Source organism: Pogona vitticeps, chromosome 4, assembly GCF_051106095.1.
Source record: "Pogona vitticeps strain Pit_001003342236 chromosome 4, PviZW2.1, whole genome shotgun sequence".
NCBI lineage: Eukaryota > Metazoa > Chordata > Lepidosauria > Squamata > Agamidae > Pogona > Pogona vitticeps.
In genome coordinates, this window is record NC_135786.1 from 123,086,935 (window position 1) to 123,109,181 (window position 22,247).

At 42.0% G+C, this 22,247-nt stretch overlaps 1 protein-coding gene across 4 annotated transcripts; it reads right to left on the reverse strand.

Annotated features, from left to right (window-relative positions):
* Positions 1-1,039: 1,039 nt before the first annotated feature.
* On the reverse strand, positions 1,040-17,128 carry HSD17B7 (hydroxysteroid 17-beta dehydrogenase 7). 4 transcript variants are annotated; one of them, XM_020798545.3, is made up of 10 exons: positions 16,973-17,128; positions 14,988-15,191; positions 13,607-13,699; positions 8,749-8,880; positions 7,595-7,709; positions 3,758-3,952; positions 3,332-3,436; positions 2,968-3,024; positions 2,084-2,182; positions 1,040-1,499 (listed from the first exon to the last, which is right to left on the reverse strand). In XM_020798545.3, the coding sequence occupies exons 1-10, from the start codon at positions 17,005-17,007 to the stop codon at positions 1,398-1,400; spliced, it is 1,137 nt and encodes a 378-aa protein (XP_020654204.2). In that variant the 5' UTR covers positions 17,008-17,128; the 3' UTR covers positions 1,040-1,397. The 4 variants fall into 4 exon arrangements, with proteins under 4 accessions (XP_020654204.2, XP_020654205.2, XP_020654206.2 ...); XM_020798546.3 differs by lacking the exon at positions 8,749-8,880; XM_020798547.3 differs by lacking the exon at positions 14,988-15,191 and having other exon boundaries at positions 16,973-17,073.
* Positions 17,129-22,247: the final 5,119 nt, after the last annotated feature.

The window sequence follows — 22,247 nt, forward strand, 5'->3', positions numbered from 1 at the left end:
AAACCCACTGCTCTTAAAATGCTTTGAAGAGGATGCAGACCACCTTGTTGCAGAAATGTATGTGTACAGATTAGAAAAGTTGTATCCTGGGAGTAGAGGATGTGTATCTCTTGAAAAGAAAAAACAAGGGGGATGACCATCTTATGAGAAACTAACGTGATTTTAGTTTTCTAGCCCAATGACAAGATGGCGGTGGTGAGCTGAGAGAAGGTGGGCAGGAGAGTGGCAGGATGATACTGGGTAGAAGAAAGAGCCTGGTGGAGCTGCCTTCTTTACAAACACAATATAGTCGGTTACAGCCATCTAAATTTGAACATGCTTTTGCACAGCAGTGGTAATTTAATTAAAGTTTAGTGCTAATAACTGTTGGACCATACTTTATTCCCTTTGAAATTGAAGGCATGATTCAGACACTGTTAAGCATTTTAACCCAGGTAGGTGGGACTTGTTAGCCTGGGAAGGCAGCCCATCTAGGAGAAGGAAAACTCTGATTTCAAACCTCCACCGAGTTGTGGCTATCTCCACTGATGGAAAAGGCTTCAGGAGTAAACCTCGAGGCAAAATCCGGAGCTGGAGTCCCGAAGGCAGTTCGTGTCGTTCTGCCAACTCCTGCGACGTCGCTGGAACCAGTTGTATTGGCTCTTGCCTTTCCATTGGACCATTTCAGCGACATGGAGAGGGGGGATTTGCTGCTTGGGTAACAGCCTATCCTCCATACTATTTTACCCAGGCTTCATGCTCTGGAGAGGACACTCCAGCTTCACATACAGCGTCGAAGTCCTCCATACAGAGCATGTTACCATAGTCTCTCAGGACTGAAGGATGCCTATGATGGACAAGAAAAGAAACACTAACCCCAAACTGTACCTGATGATGCCAAAGAGTTTCTCAGATTTTCTTCCATGGGGGCTGGGAGTGGGAAAGCAATTACCCTGGGCTGCAATACACAGGAGCCCGAGGTGCAGCTCTTTGGCCGAGAAGATGAGAGGTACTCTTCCAGGATATGGCCAGTTCCATACATGCACAGAGAGAGACTGGATGAATTGAGGACACAGTGATCCTCTGTTTTTATTCCTTATTTGAGGCAAGTGCCCTGCTCTACAAGAGTTCACAGGCTATGGAGACTCATAAAAAGAAATGACAAACATTAGGGTGGATCAAAAACCATAATAATTATTAAGACCAAAATAAGACATGATAAAAATTATAGTTGGTAGAAGCACCACACTTGGAGAGAAAGACTAAATTATAAGGCATTTTTGGGTTTTTTTCAGCACTGCAGCCTCATGATGACACAAGCGGCCTGCTTTACAAAGGTGAAAAATGGGGCTGGTGGGATGTTCCAAATGGGAGAAACTTTTTCTCTCACAAAGATGAGCAACGTTAGTTGTGTCTTGCTATTTTTTGTGCTGCAGTTCGTTGCACCTCGCTAAAACTTGCTTCTCTAATTGCAACAGCTTCTCATAGAGCTTCTCAGCCGTATCCTCACTCAGATCCATCTGAAAGACAAAGAATCCAGCTGTGATGAGAAAAAGACTAATACAATCAGTTTGGCTTCATACCTCTAAAGGAAGCCTGCTCCCTCCCCGCCACTAAAGGCACAGTACTGATGGCTCCCTGTCCGTAATTTAATTAAAATTATTGTTTATTCACACATTGCTCCTCATTCCAAAAGTATCTTGAAGAGGCTTATAGCACACATACAACATGAACACTGAAATCCTCACCTGACAAAAACTATCAACACCATAATAAAAAATGCAGGCTGTTAGTGGTATTTAAGATCGAACAATGCTAGCCCTCCTTGTAAATCCCATCAAGGATTAACCAGGCCTTGCATCCAGGTTAGCTACCAAAATCACACAGTTCTGGTGTGTTCAACATGGTTGCATTAACAGTTTCTATGAGGCTTATGCAACAGAAATGCATGGCAAACACTTCTGCTTTTGACTACACCTTGAATTTGCCATTTGAGATGGCTGCCTTGCCTCATGATGGCACCAGGTGTGTCCATACGGTTCAGCAGGCCCCAGCAGCAGAGAGCAAACTTCACTTTGTAATTTACTCAGAGGTATACATTTACCTTTCGTGTCTCAACATAGTTGGTTCCAAAGAATGATGTACAGCTGTGAAATTTCATCAGTGGGTCCAGTGACTCGGGCTTCTGTTTGAACAGCCATATCTGGGGGGGGGGAGGAGTTGTCATTAATTAATTAGTTTGAAGCCATGAGGACTCCAATTATAGACAGAGAACAGCCTACACTGGGAGCTGAGGCCCCATCCAATAAGAACCATGAGAAGGGTGATCAATGGTAGGAGTGTAAGGGCTCAGAAATAAATGTGAGGGGCGCTAAGTGAAGAAAATGGGCAGTAACAGTCAGGCACTGAGTATAAACATTTGCAATAGGACAGGACCACCAACTTCATTTCATTTAAAACATTTCTATGCCATCTTCTGGATCAAACATAAAAAGCAGATCTCATTTTAAAAGTGAGAAAATTAAAATGAGAATTGACCTTGGCTACTTTTTTGCACTTTATCTCCCAGAATCCCTCAGCCAACATGGCTAGTGAGCAAGATTCATGATAACTTCCCTAATAATCTCTGAACCACTTAGTTTTTAATGAAAAAGTTGGTGGCTTTCGGGGCAGTTTGGCAACACCTCATCTGTCTTGGAAGAGAAAGATGTTCCTTAATTCTTACAGAGTGGGAACAGCTTACAGTTGCCGAATGCTAAAGAATAATTTGTGCTTTGTTTTCATATATGACTTCATTGTCCATTGCAGTCATGGTAAACGGGCAGGGCTGAAAGACGAAAACCAACTTGCCTCAAATCCACTCCCCCCACCCTCTTGATAGCATTTACGCCACAGTAAAAATGCTAAGAAACATTGGGGATAACAGCTATCATTGAACAAGAGAAGATGAAATGGAATAATGTGCTCTTATCTAGACACCTTACTTACATGCGCCTCTGCTCCGTTGTATGGTGTCAATGTATATGTGGGGCTAAAAAGGCGAAACTGGGGTGGGAGGAAAATGCAAGAAGTTAGTTCTTTTCTCCCCACTCTGTGGCCCTGGGGATAGAGAAACAGCACCAAAGCCTAAAGGATAATGCAGAACCTTCCGCCCCTCATCCCACAAGCAGGAGGCAGCTAGGCAGGATTTTCTTTATGCCACTTTATAGCAAAAAGTGCACGGCCTGGCGTTCGCAAACGGAGCCCTTGGGTCTACAGACTGAGTCTTTGTTTGGGACTCTGAATTGATCACCAGCTTCCCACACTTGGTTTTCAGGGTGTACTACGGCTTCAAAAGTGTCCTCATACTCACCAGCCAAAAGAGGGGAGAAAACAGCATCCAGATAAAAGGCGACAAGATCTGGTAAGTCATATTGGTCCTCACAATACCTGGGCACATGACACTAGAATACAGGCCCTGTTCAGAAAGAAAAAGGGGGAAGAAACAGACGTGGATTCAAGTGAATATTGTGAGGCCAAATCCCCAAACAACTGCACCCATCCCAAATAAATGTGTTCTGCACTTAATAGCGAAGTTCACTCAGAGGAAGCAGCTTTCCCAAGATTGCCCCACAGCATCATCCAGGCCTTCCTTTCTGTTTTTAAACATGTGAACAGGAATCTCAGATGAGAGCATGGCCCAGTGGGTAGCTCCACTAGGGCTCCAACTCTGGGAGAAGAACAATTCAGAGACACTCTGGGTGTTATCCTATAACCCCAGCTGGAATAACATATTCACCCGCTTGTTGAAGTGGCTGTTCAAAGCCACACTTGTGAGATCCGTGGCATATTTAGAAGAGCTGTAATTCTCTGTGCCTCGGCTGTGCTGGTAGTCTTCCAGGCTGAAGTTAGACTTATGGGCATTAACAGAGGAAGTCCAGATAAGGTGGCAGTTCTTTTCAGTAGAGCAAACCAAAGGCTCCACCTGTCTTATCTGCAGAGACAAGGAACGAGGATTTAATAAGGCATCAGGGCTGCACTATCAACATATACAGCAACAGCTTTAACAGTTATATGTTACGGTCTACCTCGACAGCACTTCTGGCTTTGACATTCCAGAGCATGTAGTGAAAAACAGGTTTACTGAAATCTTAACAGCCCTCCCGTTCCCCCAAGGGGCCATCTGAAAAGGTGCCTGATTCATGGAGTGCATTTTGCAAAAATTTTTTTAAAAGGCTCTCTTTGGATGTGAACCTATTAATATTCATCACTGTTTATGGCCCTAAATCAAATGCATTGCCCTCTTTACAAATACTCTTTCCAGAAGAGACATTTTCTTCCAAGGGAAAAAAAGATAAACATTTTTTATTTCACACAGATTGGACACCTGCTATAAATTTATTTGTGTCTTGTGTGCATGGGAAATGAGAAGACAGCACTTTCAACTTTTGTGGCATGAAAATGCGATAGTGGCCCTCTTCCCCTTGGAGTAAGAAATGTTAACCATTGCTTTAGCCTGTGACAACTGTAAGCCACACAAATGTTGCCAGTCATGTTTAGTGCATACTGTAGTTTTATTTTAGAAAAGGCTCAACCAAATGCAACTCACGCTTGATTCAGTTTTCGGAGATATGATGCACAGAGGAGAATCAAGACCGCCTCTGTCCTGCTGTCCAAGCCTTCCGTCTTACTGGGCACAGGCACTTGACATCTGTGCCACTTCACAGTAGCCCAGGAGTAAAAAATCAAGTGTAAATTGGCCTAATCCATGTGACTACTTTCCCTCTGATGTTCAGATTGGTTCTCTCTTAATTTTGAGGAGTGATAACCATAAATTCGGATAATCCTTTCCTCTATTTTAAAAGTGTTTGGCCAGGAAGGGGTTAAAAAGTTCTCCTCTTGAGAATCATTTAATTTGGTGCTAATTAGCAGGGCCAAAAGTTCTGATTTCCCTTCCCTGCTCTCAAGCTTACAAGAATGTTTATATTAAGAACCTTCATGCTGATAAGAAAGCCAGAAAGTTGAGTTTTTTCCCTTTGAAATTATTTGTCTTAAATCCAGTTTAATACAGACACACTGAAGCTTGGTTTCTTTCCAAATTTAAAAAAAGGGGGGTGGGACTAACCATTCTCTCTCAAGATAAGGAAATTCAGTCTTTTCAATGTGTTTGGTCTGTTTTAAATCTGCAGACTAGAAGTGGGCAAAAAACGAATTAGAAAAATTGTCAAAATTGCTAATTCATCACTTCATGTTCATCAAATGCAATGACCTTGATGAATACAAATCAAAGAATTTTTAGTGATTTTCAAGTTACTGATTCATCTTAATTTTTTTCCTTTTTTCAGAGGCACCCCAGGCACATAGAGACAGACACCCCCTGCCCCTTCCCACTGGCCCCGTCGTCTCCCAAACTTTTGCTGCCATTGCCTCTTCTTCTACCACTGGGTAGAAGAGGCCCTCTGGGAAGGCAGCCCAGCTGTCTCCTGCAGGCTGGCTGCCTCTGCCCATGCACCTGGCTGTCTTATTAAAAAGAAAAAGAAAAAGCTTGGCCACCTTAGCTGAGAGATGGGCTCAGCTAAGACATATGGGTTTTTATTTTTATTCGTAGAAGAAAAATGCCTCTAAAAGGAAAAAAAAAAAGCCTGGCTGCCTCAGCTGAGACGCGGGCACATGTGCAGAAGCTGCTGGCCTGTGGGAGCCTGCTGGGCTGCATCTCAAGATGGGAGCAGTGCCAGCAGAGGCAGCAACCGGGGCGGTGGGAAGGGGGCAAGATGTGTCCCTTGGTGCCTGGGGGGCTCTTTTACAGGGCTGATGAACCAACAAACTAATTTGTGGTTTGTTGGGGGAGCAAAATCAGAGGTTTATGGACTTCAACAAACCATAAACCAAGACGAACCATCATTTTCCTGGTTCGCGCCACCTCTACTGCAAACGGAAAAGTCTCTGGTGTCTGCACAGGGGAGGGCAATTTTACTTAAAAAAAAAAAATCATAACTTAAAACCCTTTGTCTAAATGTCCCCAAATTTGGCACAGAATAAGAGCAAACTATCTGCTACAACTATACCAAATATGGTGCTGATCCGAGGTCCAATTCAAAGTTAATTTTTTGGTTGGTGCACTCCTATTTTTTGAGCTGGCTTATGGAAAGCTGAATGCTGTTGCACAATATCTATTGTGTATGCCTGTGCAGCAATAAAGTAATCAAAGTACAATGCAGTGTTGAGGCTTTTAAGGAGCCAGGAGGCAACTGAGATGGGGAGGTCTTTTAAAATGTATACTTTTTAAAATTATGTTTTTAGATATGTGTATATTATAGTTTTAAAACTAAGTTCAATTCTTTAAAAAATATATTGTTTCTGAATGTGGGATATTGTACTTCTGTACCAATGAGTCAAAAAGGCAAGAAATGGCCCAAACTTGCTGCACAACATTGTGCTCAAACTGCCAGCACAAAAAAGGATGCCAAGATTTACATAACAAAAGGGAGCCTGGATGTTGACAACACCAATGGCAGCAGTCAAGCTGGTCTACAGGATATCTTCTTCAGCTCACTACCATTCCACAAAGTGACACCACACAAGGGAAAATCCCAGAAGCTGAATTCTTTTTTTAATTGGTTCACCACCTCTCACCCAAACACCACACAATGGTCAGGGCTTCTTTTTCAACAAGTGTGAATGCTAGTGAGGAAAAGAGGGTATCCTATAGGTCAGCTTGATTGCTGCCATTGGTGTTGTCAACATTCAACCTAATCATTCTCTTTCAAGATGAGCAAGTTTAGTCTTTTCTATGTATTTGATCTATTTTAAATCTTCAGAAAGAAAAGGTCAACAGTGTCTCCAGTGGAATCAACAGTTTTTACTTTTTAAAAAAGCATAACTCCCAATCCCTTTGCCCAAACATCCTCAAATTTGACATAGAGCAAAAGGAGGTTTTCTATTACATCTCTGCCAAATATGGTGCTCATCAGAAGGTTTTTTTTTGGGGGGGCACCACCCTTTTTTGAATTGCCTTATGGAATGTTGATTTGCTCTGTTGCACAATATCTACTGCTGCATTCTCATGTAGCAATAATTAATTCGTTTTAGCTTATAGTTATTTTAATTTTTTCCCTACCATGTTTCCCCGAAAATAAGACAGGGTCTTATATTAATGTTAGCTCCAAAATGCAATAGGGCTTATTTTCAGGGGATGTTGTATAAATTTAATAAATAAATAAATGTTTTATTTTTTCCATATATGACAATCTACATTTATTCAAATACAATCTTTTGCTTGCTGCACAATGGTGGAGGGCGAGGTTTCACTTAACTGGGGCTTATTTTTAGGGTAGGGCTTATATTACAAACATCATGAAAAATCATACTAGGGGTTATTTTCAGGTTAGGGCTTATTTTCGGAGAAACAGGGTAGTATCCACCATGGAGACCTCTAGGGGAGAAAGATGGGAAATCAAATAAACAAACAAAATAAATGAGTCAGCTTCTCTTCTCTTTTGTGTTTTGCTGAATGCCTGCACAAGGCCAGTGTTCTGTCCGTCACATATGGGCACTGGTTCCACAGATTTACAAAAACCTAGATAACATTGCTGCAGTCTTTGGATGCATGGTATATACCAGATCAAACCCTTCATACCAATAGAAAATGTCCAAAGAGATTTGTTGCAAAGACTTCCTGTAGGCCATCTGAAGTGACCGTGTCCTCCTGGCTCATCAGCCCCTCTGCTGTGGTTAGCATCTGGTATGCTCTCCTGAAAACAGGTAATAAAGTTACAGCCCATTCTGTGAAACTGGTGCCTTTCAGGGAGGATACCAATGGCAATTACTGCCCTATATAATAAATCTGGATAAAGGCATCTGGTGGCAAAAAGGAGCACATTCCCTGCTACAGAAATGGCAGCATCTTTAACTATTTTTTTTATTTGGTACATTCTAGAGTAGTGGTTCTTAAACTACAGATCAGTATTGATTCCAAGTGGACCTTCAAATGCCCCCCCCTCCAAGACTAGAGTGAAAATAGCAGAGGAAAAAACTAAGGCCTAAATCCAATTGCTAGTTCAATGTTAATGTAAATCCCATTGGCAAGAGAGCTGGAAGATCTTGGACAGGCTGAAGAAGAACATGTTTTTTTAAAAAAAATTAAATCTGAAAGAGCTTGTCTTCATGCTAAAGGGTTTCTGAAGGCATCTGGATAGTCAATGTTGGAAACATAACCAGAAGGACACTTAAGTCTACTCCAGGCTGGCTCTTCTTAAATGCTGCAAGTCACTGCAGAAAAAATGTCTATGATCATGGGTCTCCTCTGCGTGAAAGCTCCAAAAGGACAAATTTAGGTTTGAAGCTGGGAAGCTTTAAACTGATCTCCCAGGGTGCAGCCAAAAACAGAAACAAATCAGAAGGCTAGCCATTTTTTCCACAAGGATAGCTCAGTGGGCTAGGTATCTTGCTATGGAGCCAGAGATTGGAAGTTTGATTCCTCACTATCACTCCTGGATGAAGCTGGCAGCAATTATATGGAGGTGGCAGGAAACCTAAAAATGGAAGGCAGATTAAATGGTAAGGTGGTAGGAATCCATGCTGTTGCCAGAGGGATCCAGAGGCTACAAATGCTTTGGGCAAGTAACTAGACCTGATTATTGGATTCTTCAGCAAGAAAGCAGGGAGGAACCTACCTTGCAGATTCAGCATCAGAACAAATAAGTTGAAGACTGGGAATTGCACTATGCAAATAAAGTTCTATACAAAATCAAGGAAAAATAGTTCCCATCTCACATATGAAGATGCACATACTGGAAAAAAGAGGATTTTGCTTCATTTTGTTCCGCTTGAGGATGGTCCATCACAGTATCTAGACAGGATTGGGCCTGGTCAGTATTTGGATGGGAGACCACCTGGGAACCCCATTTGGGTTGCTTTGAACTCCTTAGAGGAAGAGCAGGATACAAGTGTAAATAAAATAACCGGGTTAGGTTACAGGTCAGATTTTAAGCTACTAGATGTTCAGATTCTTTCCTAGCAACATTAGCTCACTGCATTTCTGTAGTCTAATATGGTAAACTTGAAAGAATGCAGAGTACAAAAACACACTTGCTCTAACATCATGGCATCCCCATATCTTAAGTTTGCGTGTTTTCCCAATGTTAAAAAGGATTGGAAAAACAAAACACCATCCTGATACAGAATGAATTTAATAAAAGAAAAGAGCTGGATAACAGACATGGCACACAACCTTGTTTGCAGCTAAGTCAGGAAGCTAAGCACTCCCATACCTCCATCAGTTCTGTACAAGAGGGAATTTAGGCAGATACAGCTTGTCATGCCAGAACAGTAAGAGAGAAAAAAGCAGCATCTGCTGAAATAACCCTCTTCCACACAGGTCTTAAGGAGGACAGAGATAATTCACAAAAACCTTGAAGAATCCCAAGACTACTAACTTTAAGATCTATACAGTTAAGGAGATGCATTTGAGAATGTGGTAACCTGGATGAGAGATGAGAGTATGAATGGGGTTAAAATTATGAGAAAATATAAGATATAATCATAGATTTTAAAGACTTAGGAAAAAATGCAAGGTAAGTGTGAAGTAAGCTTAGTAAGAAAAATATCGACAAATGTAATAATGATATATACTGTTCTCTATCACATTCTGTATTTTTTATTTACCCCAATACCCTGATCCAAATCCTCTTCCCTATAATCTTCCCTTACCTAATGGAAAATGAATAAATTAATAAAAAAAGAGAGAGAATATGGTAACCTCATCCAAAAAGGCAATTAATAAGCCCAAATGAAAACACTTATTATGTCACATTTTCACATGCATTTACCAAGACATCTTCCAAGGTGCTTCATATTCTTTTCTCATTCACAGTCTTTATTTACATAGTATTTAAGAAATAAAAATAAAGCACCTTCCACAAGATGAAATAGAAGTGACCCTGTCTGTGTACAGGATTGCAGCTAAAGAGCTATAAGTGAGAGGGAGGAAGAACATAACACAAAGAAGGAAAGCACCGGAGGGGAAAAGGTCCAAAGAAGCAGGCCCAAATTACCACTTGACTATAAAGTCAAATCTGTTTCCTTGAAAACATTCCAAAGAACATAATAAAGAAAGATGTGAAAAGGCTCAGAAGCAGTAGCGGGATGAAAAAGCGGAAAACGAAACCTTAAGTTCAGCAAGATGGATGCCAGCAGACTGGTGAGAACATGAAGGGCCACAGAACAAGAGGAGAGAAATTAATGCAAGACCTTGAGCACAAGGAGCAAGAGATTACAGTGAAAGGGATATGGAAAAAGGAGACAGCAAAAAGGAAACACGATCCTTAGCTTATGCCAGATGCAGATATGTTTTCCAGGAGTGCAACAGGCCCAGTAAAGGAACACATTTGCCGGAGTCTCTTAGTCTCCAGCTACCGCAGTAAGAACAAGTATACTGCAAATGTTAGACACGTTTCAGGAAAATGGAATGCATGTTGGTTGCTGTGAGTTTTTTGGGCTCTTTGGCTATGTTCTGAAGGTTGTTCTTCCTAATGTTTCGCCAGTCTCTGTGGCCAGCATCTTCAGAGGACAGGAGTCAGAACTCTGTCTGTGCTCTGGTGCAGTTTGTTTGGATAGTTGAGTACAGTGGTGCCTCGACGTTAATTTGTTCTGCAAAAATCGCTGCAGAACGAAAACGTCGCTATGCGATATTAAAAAGCCCATAGAAACCCCTTCCATGCGTTTCCATGGGCTTAAAACTCACTGTTGAGTGAAGATCCTCCATAGCACCGCCATTTTTGGTGCCTCTAAAGCGAGGAATCTGTCTCAAAAAACAGCGGATGGCCATGTTTTTTCCCGGCGGCCATTTTGAAACCGGCGATCAGCTGTGAGAAAATGTAGGCTTTGCGATGATCGCTTCCCTGTGATCATCGCAAAGCGAAAATACCCTATAGAGAACATTGCAAAGCGATCGCTTTTGCGATCGCAAAAACATCGCTAAGCGATTTCGTCACTAAACGGAGCGATCACTAAGTGAGGCACCACTGTATTTATAGCTGTGTGATCAGCTTTTGTCCTTTTCAGGAGATGGGTGATTGCGGTGATCAACATGGTTTTTGTTGTGCGTGTATTGTTGTGAGAAGCAGGAGAGATTAACTGTCACTGTGATTGGTGTAGTTAGTTGGTCTTTTGTGTGCAGTGATCACCGGTCCTTATATCTGGGTAGAGTTCATTGACCTTTTGCAGGTTGTATTTTTCAGTGCTGGGAGCCAGGCTTTGTTGAATGCATGTTGCTGTTTTTTGCCAGGCTAACTTTAAAAGCATTGCAGCCATCAACGTTTGCAGAAGTTTTTTCCCCCTGCATTGGACTGAAAAGGTGAATTCTCTGGAAATGACACTTCTAGAATTTTGCACGGAGGGTGGCAAACAGTCCAGTTGCTGCCCTTAGATAAGAAACCACATTGTGAAATGGTACATATATTTGCTGTCCTCTGAAGATGCCGGCCACAGAGACTGGCAAAACATTAGGAAGAATCTTCAGAACACTGCCAAAGAGCCCGAAAAACCCACAACAATTGGTACATATATTTGTCCATAAGGAGACATTAACAAGCCCTACTGAATATGTCTCATATGAGATACACTGGAACTGACATGAACAGCCAAAGGGTTATGACAAGATTTGCCTTATCCCTGTCCCAAATACCTTCCTGGCCTCGCTCGTAGGAGGGTTTTGCTGGGTACTTTGCAAGGCTGCTGTTCCCACCAACTTCCTCCATTTTATTATGAACTACCACTGCTTTCTCCCCCAATAGATAATGGGCTATGCCTTCCAATGAAGGAACAGTACCTCCAGAAGACCCCCTCTGTGTGTCCTGTGTACATGAGCCAACATTCAGATAGAGTACATAAATGAACCTGCTATGGCTTCCAGTCTGTACACACTAGACTCAAGGAGGATGGGTTTGCAGGTGCCCTCTCTGCTTATGTCTTGGATCCCACGCAAGTAATGCCAATATTATCGAGTCTATCCTTTGCCTAATTTGTAGGTGGCCCCTACCTGTAGCTAGCATACTGTGATTAGTCAATTTTCTACTTCTACTACCACTTCCTTTCTTAGCCTATCTTTTCCCCAAATCTATTTCTTTTGGGAAATAAAAAGCTCCTGCCACAATTCCTAAGGATGTACACATACCCTGGCTTGGTACACACATGCACAAACCCAAGAATCACTGTGGGGGATCTTCATTTGTCTCAGAGGAATGGATGGAAACTTAAGACTTTGCTTGTGTCATGGAACAGGACTGTTATATAATTAAAACAGGTTTTAAAAGTTTATCGTATCGGAAAAACCAACTAGTTAAAATTATTCTACAACTATTTAAAATCATTTCAGAGTTTTTTTTAAAAAAGCTTCTTTCTCAACACTCACCCCAAAGCCAACTATAGTTTAAAAAAAGGGGGGGGGGATTTTGCCTTGCAGCAGAAGGACAAAAGAGGTGGAAAGCCTAGCTTCCTTGAAAGAGAATTCTACAGCCTGGGAGCAGCCACCAAGAAAGTCCACTTTGTTTCTGAACATGCATGCTTGTGAGGAGTGGTGGAACCAAGAGAAGGGGATTCCCTCACAGATCCCAGCCACCTATGGGGAGATGTGATCCTTTAAATAGTCTGGACCAAAGTTGCACATGGCTTTATGAGTCTGAAGCCACTAAATCAGGCACAAAAAAGTATCTCAACTGGCATACATCTTTGCCCTCCAGGGAAAAAAATAAAAACTGGAAGGGGGAAAAACACACATAAACCACATAAACAAAAACATATGCTGTGACAATTGTGTAATGTATCCTTGCCTTCAGTGGGTAACACTTCATGTAACTGGTGTTCTGTGAAAGCATACACCTTACTCTTTAAGTTGCAGTTTTTCCTGAAAAAGTATTAGCACAGCTATCCTTCTGGGAATTGTGAAAGCATGCACACACATGTACATATGTATATTTAAAAATAAGACGTACGTATATTTTAAAAGGACACTAAATACAGTGTCCTGTTCTATATTATTCTTTCTCAAAACCTGATTTTGAACCAATATAAAACATTTGAATAATGTTTTTCATGTGGATGGCCACTTTCACAGATTTTTTCGAAGAAAGAAAGTAGAGCTTAGGTTAGGCATGAGACAGATAAGACAATGGATTTCAACAGGGTGATTCCATGCTTTATTTCTACTCTTCTAATGGTGTTGCCATCATGCAACAAAATGCAGCAGTAAAGGCTAAAAACTTATTTTAAAACACAGACAGCTTCAGATTCTTAAGACTTCTAAGAGGAGCTTTGTGGCTCTATATTCCAGGTGCACTACTTACAGAGGAAAGGAATTAAAGCAGCAAAGCAAGACAACAGCCTCAAGTCAGGTTTTCCTCCCTAATGAGGAGAAAGTGTCATGTTGCAAAGTTCTCTCTCAGAGGATGGAGGTTCATGACCTAAACCATGGGCTTAGGTTTCTAGCACAGGAAACAGTGGCCATGGACAAGCAGTGCAGCCAGAACTTCAGCGTTATTTGGTGACCCTATCAGTGAACTCTCTTGCAACAGAATATCCACTAATTTTTTCCCTCCCATTCATGAAGCCAGGAAAAAAATAAACAGCAACTGACCAATCAGATATACTATACCTGGAGAAGATGCCATGTAGAAATGCCCCAAAACTGATACGTGGATTTACCATGACTCCAGCATTCAAGAAGAGATAATCCAAACGATGAAATCTACAGAATGAAAGTGACACCTGGTTAACGAAACACCTGCAATGTCATAACGAAAGTGAGAAAGACAATAAAGAACAGAGTTCCCTACCACTGCAAGCCTCCTTTGGAAGACTCAGGTCAAATAAACTGCAATTAAATGACCTTTATAGTAAACCACATACATACATACACTATATAAACAAGTAAACTGGAAACACACTGGCTGGAATGCTGTGGCTTATCACAGTAAATGGCAATAAAGAAGGCCCACTGAATCAATGGGGATTTGGTGAATCACCTTCTCTGTACATTCCTCTGATTCAAATGGGCCTCCTCTAACTGAAATTTATTATGCTAAAGTATGTCAGATACTAGGGCCATTCAAATCAATGAAACCTACAGAGGAATTTACTTACCAAATCCCCATTGATTCAGTCGGCCTATTTTAATGTGATTTACTACATTAAGCAATATGATTTTATCACAGACTTACTGGGTAATGTCTATCATAACACCACACTTTGTTGTGCAGCAAGACTGTACCAAAACTGTAACAATTCTTTTGTGTACAGAGGCCTGTATGGAAGACTGATCCTCTTAGGGTCAGGGCAGATGACTTTATACACAGGCACTTGACAGCAGGTTAGGGTGAATTATTCTCTCTGGTATCAAGATCTTCTGCTTACAAAATATTTAATTCTCATAGTAGAGCCTTTGAACATTACATCCCATTACATCTGTTTGAAGAGGCAGAGCTCAGGAGAATTTCTGCAGCTTGATTCTGTGTGAACAAAACTGGTACTTCACAACATAACATCTGTCGTAAGTCCTGTCAAGATAAGGCACAAACGTTTCTCTGTTTGCAGACGCCCAAATATGCTCTACTAGGATGGCATAGTGTTTATTATAAACATGCTTATAATCCTTTATAATGCCCGTGGCATCAAACAGAAATCTATTATGAGATCAGCCATAAATTCGGCAAGATTAGCCTTGAGCTGCTTTCCCCCAGCCAACGTCCCTATCAGTAGGACTGCAGCAGAAATGGTGAGAATGCGAATGTCTAGTACAATCTTAAAAAGATTAGCCTTTGAGGTAACCAATTGTTGCAAACAGACAAACACAGCTATTCTTCTGAAACGTACAGTATCCAGAGATAAGGTCGCCTTGCCACACTGGAGCAGTTGTAAAAGTCACTCTGGAGAAGTGCTTGAAGAAGGCAAGGTTTAGGCAAGGCAAAATTCCTGACTAGGCAGAAACAGGGAGGACGTCCAAGGCCTCCCCTCCTTCCAATCCCACTGCAAGATACCTTGTCTTAATCTCTTCAGCTGCATGGAGGACAGACTCCATCTTGCCAACATCTATTTGAAGAATGCTGATGTCTGCAACGGGGAAGGAGGATAGCAGTTTGTTCCGGGCAACGTTGGCCTTTTCCATGTTCCTACAGGCTAAGCACAAATGTAGGGTAGCATCTTCCTGGAGGAGACGCTCACACAGCGCAAAACCAATTCCACTGCAAACAAGGAGGAACACACAATCAAGGCCTGCTGTGAGGCATCAGGAGGTGTCAAGACCCTATGCAATTCACACATTTCATGGGCAACCCAGAAAACTACAATTCCCTGACAGACAGATCTAAATGTGCAGGTGGCATCTTTCTGCTCTGTTTCAATCACCAAGTGTCACAGAGAAGGTGAAAAATGGGGCCTTTACATTGGATTTTTTAATTTAATTCCAATTTTTGTCTTTTTTATTTAAATTGGATTTTTAAAAATACAATGCTTACTGATTAGTGATTTTCATCAGGATGTACCCTTGGATTAAAAAACATCAGGGCAGCAACCAGACGTCAAGGCTTAATTTGAGCCACAGATCAATATGGAACATGTGAAATTTGAAAGAAACAAACATTGAATATATCCCCATCCAGCACCACATTAAAAAGATCTTAGTTTATTTTTTATATTATATGTAAACTGCCCAGAGTAGACCCGTTCTAGATGGCGATAAATAAATAAATAAATAAAAGAAGAAGAAAGGCTTCCCAATCAGAAGGCAACAGCATTCCTATCTACAGACAGACAAAATGTTAACAGTTGATGAAAGTCAATTAAAAATAAATCAACAAACCAATCAATGATATGCTACAGACTGAGTGTGATCAAAGGAGATCCCTATCCAGGATCAAATCCCTGTCCAGCGCTGAAGTTTACTGAATAATCCTAGGCAAGTGACTTTCTCTTGGTCTAACATACCTGAGGGAGCCAGTATGAGAATGATACAAGAGATGTGGTTTCCGGCAGCAATTCAGGGGTGGGTGGAGAAGGTACCCCAAAGGTGGAGGGCAGATATCAGCAAAGTTTCCAAAGTGTCCAGGGAGAGTGGGCTTCCCTTGTTTAATTTTGTGAAGTGGCTAGGGATTGTTTGCATCCCCTTCTGCAGTTAAAAACCACCAAACTCTTGTTGCAGTTGTGCAAGTCTCTACAGTTTCATTATCGCCCTCCCCCCATACATATGGGGATGATGCCAAACCAGACCACCACCAGCCTACCACCATTAAGCAGGGCCAGTTTTGTAGAGGCCGTGCATGAAGGCTTACTTTCAAAAGTGTACAAATGAAGATTCCAAATTTCAAAACAAACTTTCCTCAGAACCTCAACCTATTATTATAATGTGGTTAAAACCCAGTAATCTCTGATTCCACGCCCATAATATTCTGTGGTAATTATCACCTGATAAATCTTATGAAACCTATAATGCAGTCAATACCACAGAAATATACAAAAAAACCCATAGAAACAGGACTACAACAAAGATGTGTTTCATCTCTTTCCTAATCATCCTTTTAGTGAGAAATGTATCCTTCAGTATACCATGCTGAGTTAACCCGTATTAGATTGCTTTGTTAACTAGTACCCCATATTCGGGTTGTTTGTTTCCCATTTATTATTTGTTCACACCTCCACACATGATTCCCTCAGCGCTAAGCTTCCGTTTCACTGAACTCTCGACATTTTGCCGCCGTGAGCCAAACAGCCCTTGTCACATCTCAGTATCAATTAAGTGAAGGGCTTTTAACTCGCTGATGATGAAATAAAGAGAGATGTTCGGCACCCGCAGAATTCGTCCACAAGACCTGAAATACACGCTTAAAACGTTTCAGCTCATCCCTCGCACGGGCACCTTCGACCACCGGCAAAACCGAATTGCCTTCCCCCCCCCCCCAAAAAAGGGCAAGCCCGGAGCCTCCCCGCTTCCGGGCGGGAGCCTCCCGCACTTCTTCCCCGCCCTCACCTGCTGGCGCCGGTGACCACGGCCACCTTCTGCATGGTCGCCTTCGGGAAACACGAAGGAAAACTGAACTCGGGCGCCGGTTGTAGAAAAGGATGAAGAGCCGGCCACGCCCCTCCAAGCCCGGGCACGCCTGATAGGCGGCAGCGGCGCCAAGCCGAGCCCCCTTCAAGGCAGAGCCCCGCCCACTCAGCGGCGCCAAGGCGACCGGGGCGCGTCACAAGCAGCTGCCTTCTATTCGTCGTAGCCGAACTAAAAACCACGCCCCCTTGTGCTTCAACGGCCCATCCAATCAGGGAGCGAGATCGGGCGGACCGAAGGGAAGCGGCGAAGTGGCGTGATAGTAGCACGACGATGGACTGTTCCCGCTGGGGGCCGGCGTTGCGGGCGGGCGGGCAGTCTCTCGTTGTTTCGGCGCCTCGTTGGGTGGTTTCGTGGCCGCGCTGTCCCTGAGCGGACGCCGCTGCAAAAGGGAGCGCTCGCTTTACGGCTGCCACGGGGATTGCAACGAGGAGGCGTGGCGGGACTCTTTTAGGTCCCCCCCCCCCCCGGCTGCTGTACGAGTGGTCTGGATGCGGCTTTTCCCGCCGGTTGGGCTGAGAGGCATATTGTCCCGTCCCCCTAGAACCAGCAGCTTCCGACGGGTCTTTAGAAAAACTGGGGATGTACGCTTTTGCCCGGTCGTTGTTTTCAGATGTATCCACGTGTAACAACACGTTACTGTCTTACACGTGTAACAATACGTTCATCGATGGCGGGGTCTTCAGTTCGTCATTCCAGCTATTCAAAGTTTGGTTGATTTCCATGGACTTCGCCACGTTATTCTACTTTTTATTACTGAAATGACAGCTCCTCTTATGTCAAGAACCAATGAAATGAAGTGGGTGCAGGACTGAACTGGGACTCGGGAGACCTGGGTTCAGATCCCTAGCTATGGAAAGTTAAAGGGTGGGTGGCAACAGTAAACCATTCCTTGCATATTTCATGTACAGTATCTTGAACATCTTGTTAGGGTTGCTATTAAGTCAGAATCAACTTGCTAAGCATATGACACCCGTTAGCTCTCTGCAGGGGGAGAAACTTAACTAATCTCATGTAAATACTCTATGCAGATTGTCCAGCATAGTCAGGAAGAGGGCCAGTAACTCTCCACTTGCTTTACAGAGGCAGAAAAGTGCAGCAGTTTTTAAAATTCTTACTTACAGTTCTGTCATGGTACATGATTATATTTTAATGTATTTATACAGAAAATAAATAAGGAAAAACTACTGTACATAAGGATTTAAGTCTCAGTTTCTAACACACAAAGCAATATTTGAATAAGTATTGACATATACATTAACATACATTACATACATTGAAATGTACAAGTACTAGGAATTAAAAGACCACTGCTACCCGAAGGCCAGTAATGATAATTTAAGCTGGAATTTGCATTCAGTTATATTGCATACCCAATTGAATTTAATGGGACTTGGTGCAATATAGAAAGCTAAGTAGAGGATTACAATGTTAAAACATCACAGAGTACAACCAGAAAACATTATTACAAATAAAAAAGCCTCTAACGTATGGCATATTATAAATTGAACTGCCGTCTAAAGAACTTTACAGTTATTTTTCCACAACACAAAATATATATCCATCATGTCATTTGAATGAATGGAGCCAAATTCTATTGCTAATACCACGTGTGTAATGGCATATATTTTGCAGTTTGCCTGTTGCTAGCCTTAAGCCTTAGTGTTCAAGTCATTATGTGCCTCAGTACAACTAGAGGACTATGGAGTGCAACAAACCAATGGCAGACTGTCTCCTGTTTCTTGTGCAATGCAGGAGGATTCTGGCCTTTGCTGTTTTAACAGCTCTCTATACCAACATAAATCCCAGTAATGACACCTACTGTAAGTTCTTATGCACACATATAGAGTATGAGAATTTAGATGTTGGCTCAATTATCACAACTCATTCAAAATGTAAAACACCTTCTGGTTTAGTTCCATGCCATAGTTTTGTCACTTCTAAGATTTATCATCAAAAATTGCCAACTTTGGAAGTTAAACTTACAAGACAATTTATAATCCGAGACCCCAAGTTGTGTCTAGGGCACATATTTTAACTTTCCTACAAAACCATTCCAAAGATACCATTTTCAACTGAGTAGACCAAACTGAAATGTTTTGAAGTCTCTAAAAGATGCATTTTTCAAGAAGAATATAATTGTGATAACTATACCACAGATGAATTAAAAGGTATTTACAACTTTGGATTTTCTGTTTTGGACATAGTTGCACCTTGAATTTATATTGATTTTACAATAATAAATGTAACTGTCATGGGATCTGCACAAGAATCCTTGGAATTCCTGTTTTAACCCATTTGCTGACGTCTGAGTTTTGCAGAAATGCAGTCCACATCCCTGAACTTTATAAGAGGGAATTTCTGATAGACCTTATTACTAGAAGTGGTCAGGCTGCAACCCAGATAACCATGCTGTAATGAAAAATCCTCTAGTGACATTAGAGGGAAGTAGCCATCTGGCACCCCTTTCTTACTTTGTTCCCCTTTCCCATATCTGCTGTATGCTAAACTTTGATACAGCAGGTGAGGAATTAAGATGGCCAAGAGACACCATGGCTGCCTTGCCTCCTACTACTTAAAGAATTTTAAAGCAATGTTTTCCAAAGGGGTAGCTGTGCTTATCCATCTCCTGAGCAACAGTTAGAACTGGATATGGAACCACTGATTGGTTCAAAATTGGGAAAGGAGTATGACAAGGCTGTATATTGTCCCCGGCTTATTTAACTTATATGCAGAATACATCATGCGAAAGGCAGGACTGGATGAATCCCTTGCCGGAAGAAATATCAAGAACCTCAGATATGCAGATGATACCACTCTGATGGCAGAAAGTGAGGCAGATTTAAAGAACCTCTTAATGAGGGTGAAAGAGGAGAGCACACAAAATGGTCTCAAGCTCAACATAAAAAAAAAACTAAGATCATGGCCACTGGCCCCATCACCTCCTGGCAAACAGAAGGGGAAGATATGGAGGCAGTGACAGATTTTATTTTCCTGGGCTCCATGATCACTGCAGATGGAGACAGCAGCCCCGAAATTAAAAGAAAAAAAATTCAGAAATCTTGCATCTCTAGATGTGGTTATGCCCAATAATGACATTATACTGTATTAGGAAATTTGAACTGCAATCAATATAATGTTTATATTTGGTCTCTTAACATCAAACAAGCATTTTAAAACTATGGAAAGACATTAAAATAGACCTTCAATGTCTTTGATGTATACCCCAGTCCTTTGATGGCTAGAGGAAAGGGTGGATACAGAGAGCAACTTTAGTGACAGAAATTAAAGAAAATGCCTGGGGAATGCAGCTTATATTTTTATCTTTACCTTGTAATCACAGTGGATCGTTTTACTAGGATTCTCCAAACCCAGTCTTCTGGGGCAGAGCTATGTCCTCCTCAGTACTTTTTGCTAGTTCTCTGAGGGGCAAAAACACTGAAGATGCATTTTTGCTTCTGAGTGTGCACGATACAGGAGGGTACAGCACTGGGTGCCTGTTTTAAAATGCTAAAGGTTCAAGACTTTATGTCATTGTTTGTTTGTCATCCATTATCCACCTGTCTCTGTCTTCCTGAACTTTCTGTGATTTTGGTACCACTAAGCAGTACAGAAAACTCTAAACTATATTTCATTCGTTATAACTCAACTGCTTAGTTCCTGCATCTGTCTTTTTGAAATCTTGCCAGTTTCTTGTTCAGTTATGCCCCTATGACATGGATCATTTCAATACATCTATCAAGGTTTGAGACCACATTTTAAAATCTTTACTACAAATGAATATGTGGGAAGTACAGTAGTTAGATGGCTAAATATGTACACAACATTATCTCAATTAGGATGGTGATGACCACTGCTGATTCCAAAAAGATCCCTCCAAAACATGTGAAAATACTCAGTGGATGGAAATTAGTTTTGATGGAAAAACTCACTGCCCACTCACATGTGAGGTACCAAAATTCCAGTATAGATTTGTTTTATAAACCTGGCTCCCTTTCACCCAGTAGTGTAATAATCATACTGATTCTCTTTGAAAACCCCCGGCCACTCATGCTAATTTATGGAAATATGTGTTATATGAACTAGTACCATGCTTTCCCGAAAATAAGACCTAACCTGAAAATAAGCCCTAGTATGAATTTTCAGGATGCTCGTAATATAAGGCTACCCCAAAAATAAGTCCCAGTTAAGTGAAACCCTGCTCTCCACCACTGTGCAGCAACCAGAAGATGACATGACTGTACTCAAATAAATGTAGATTGTTGTACATGAAAAAAATAAAACATTTATTTTATTTTATTATTATTTTTATTAGATTTATACCCCACCCATCTAGACCAATGGTCTACTCTGGGTGGCATTAGAAAATTTAAAAACATGAGAACCAATAAACATGCAAAAATCCAAGATGTGAAAATGTAAATATTAAGATACAGCAGGAGGGAAAGCCTGCCTAAATAGCCATGTCTTAAGTTTACTTCTAAAGACACCCAGAGAGGGAGCCAGGCAGATCTCTATGGGGAATTTGTTCCAGAGGTGAGGGGCCACTTACGAGAAGGCCCGGTTTCTCGTTCTTTCCTTCCGGGCCTCCCTCGGTGTTAGGCCCCTCAGTCGCTCGGCCTGGCTAGAACGAGTGTCTCTGGCAGAACTGGGTGGGAGAAGGTGCTCTGCCAGATATCGAGGTCCTAAACTGTTTAAGGCTTTATAAGTAATCATAAGAACTTTGAAATCAATGCGGAAACGAATTGGCAACCAATGCAAGGTGGGCAGCACGGGGGGGGGGGGGGAAATATGTTGGTGCCTCTTCACCCCAGTTAGAAGTCTGGCTACGGTATTTTGTACCATCTGAAGTTTCCGTGTCAATCTCAAAGGCAGCCCCACATAGAGCGCATTACAGTAATCTAATCTTGAGACTACAAGCACATGGACCAAAGTGGTGAGTGCATCCACATCAAGATAGGGACGCAGCTGGGCAATCCGCCGAAGGTGGAAGTGTGTGGAACGGACCACTGACAACACCTGGGTCTCCATGCTGAGCGCCGGGTCCAGACGTACACCCAAGCTGCGAACCTGACTCTTGGTGGTAAGAGTCACCCCCACAAAAGAGAGGGACTTTCCCAGACCACAGATGTCCAGGGCGTCCACCCAAAGGACCTCTGTCTTGCCTGGATTCAGCCTCCGTCTGTTCTCCTGCATC

Bases quoted from the DNA above. Each gene is read 5' to 3' on its own strand.
- HSD17B7 (XM_020798545.3), bottom strand. From the start codon at position 17,007: ATGCAGAAGGTGGCCGTGGTCACCGGCGCCAGCAG. The intron at 15,192-16,972 runs GTGAGGGCGGGG...CCTTGTTTGCAG, and splicing joins GTGGTCACCGGCGCCAGCAG to TGGAATTGGTTTTGCGCTGT. The intron at 3,025-3,331 runs GTGAGTATGAGG...CTCCCACCCCAG, and splicing joins TTTCTCCCCTCTTTTGGCTG to TTTCGCCTTTTTAGCCCCAC.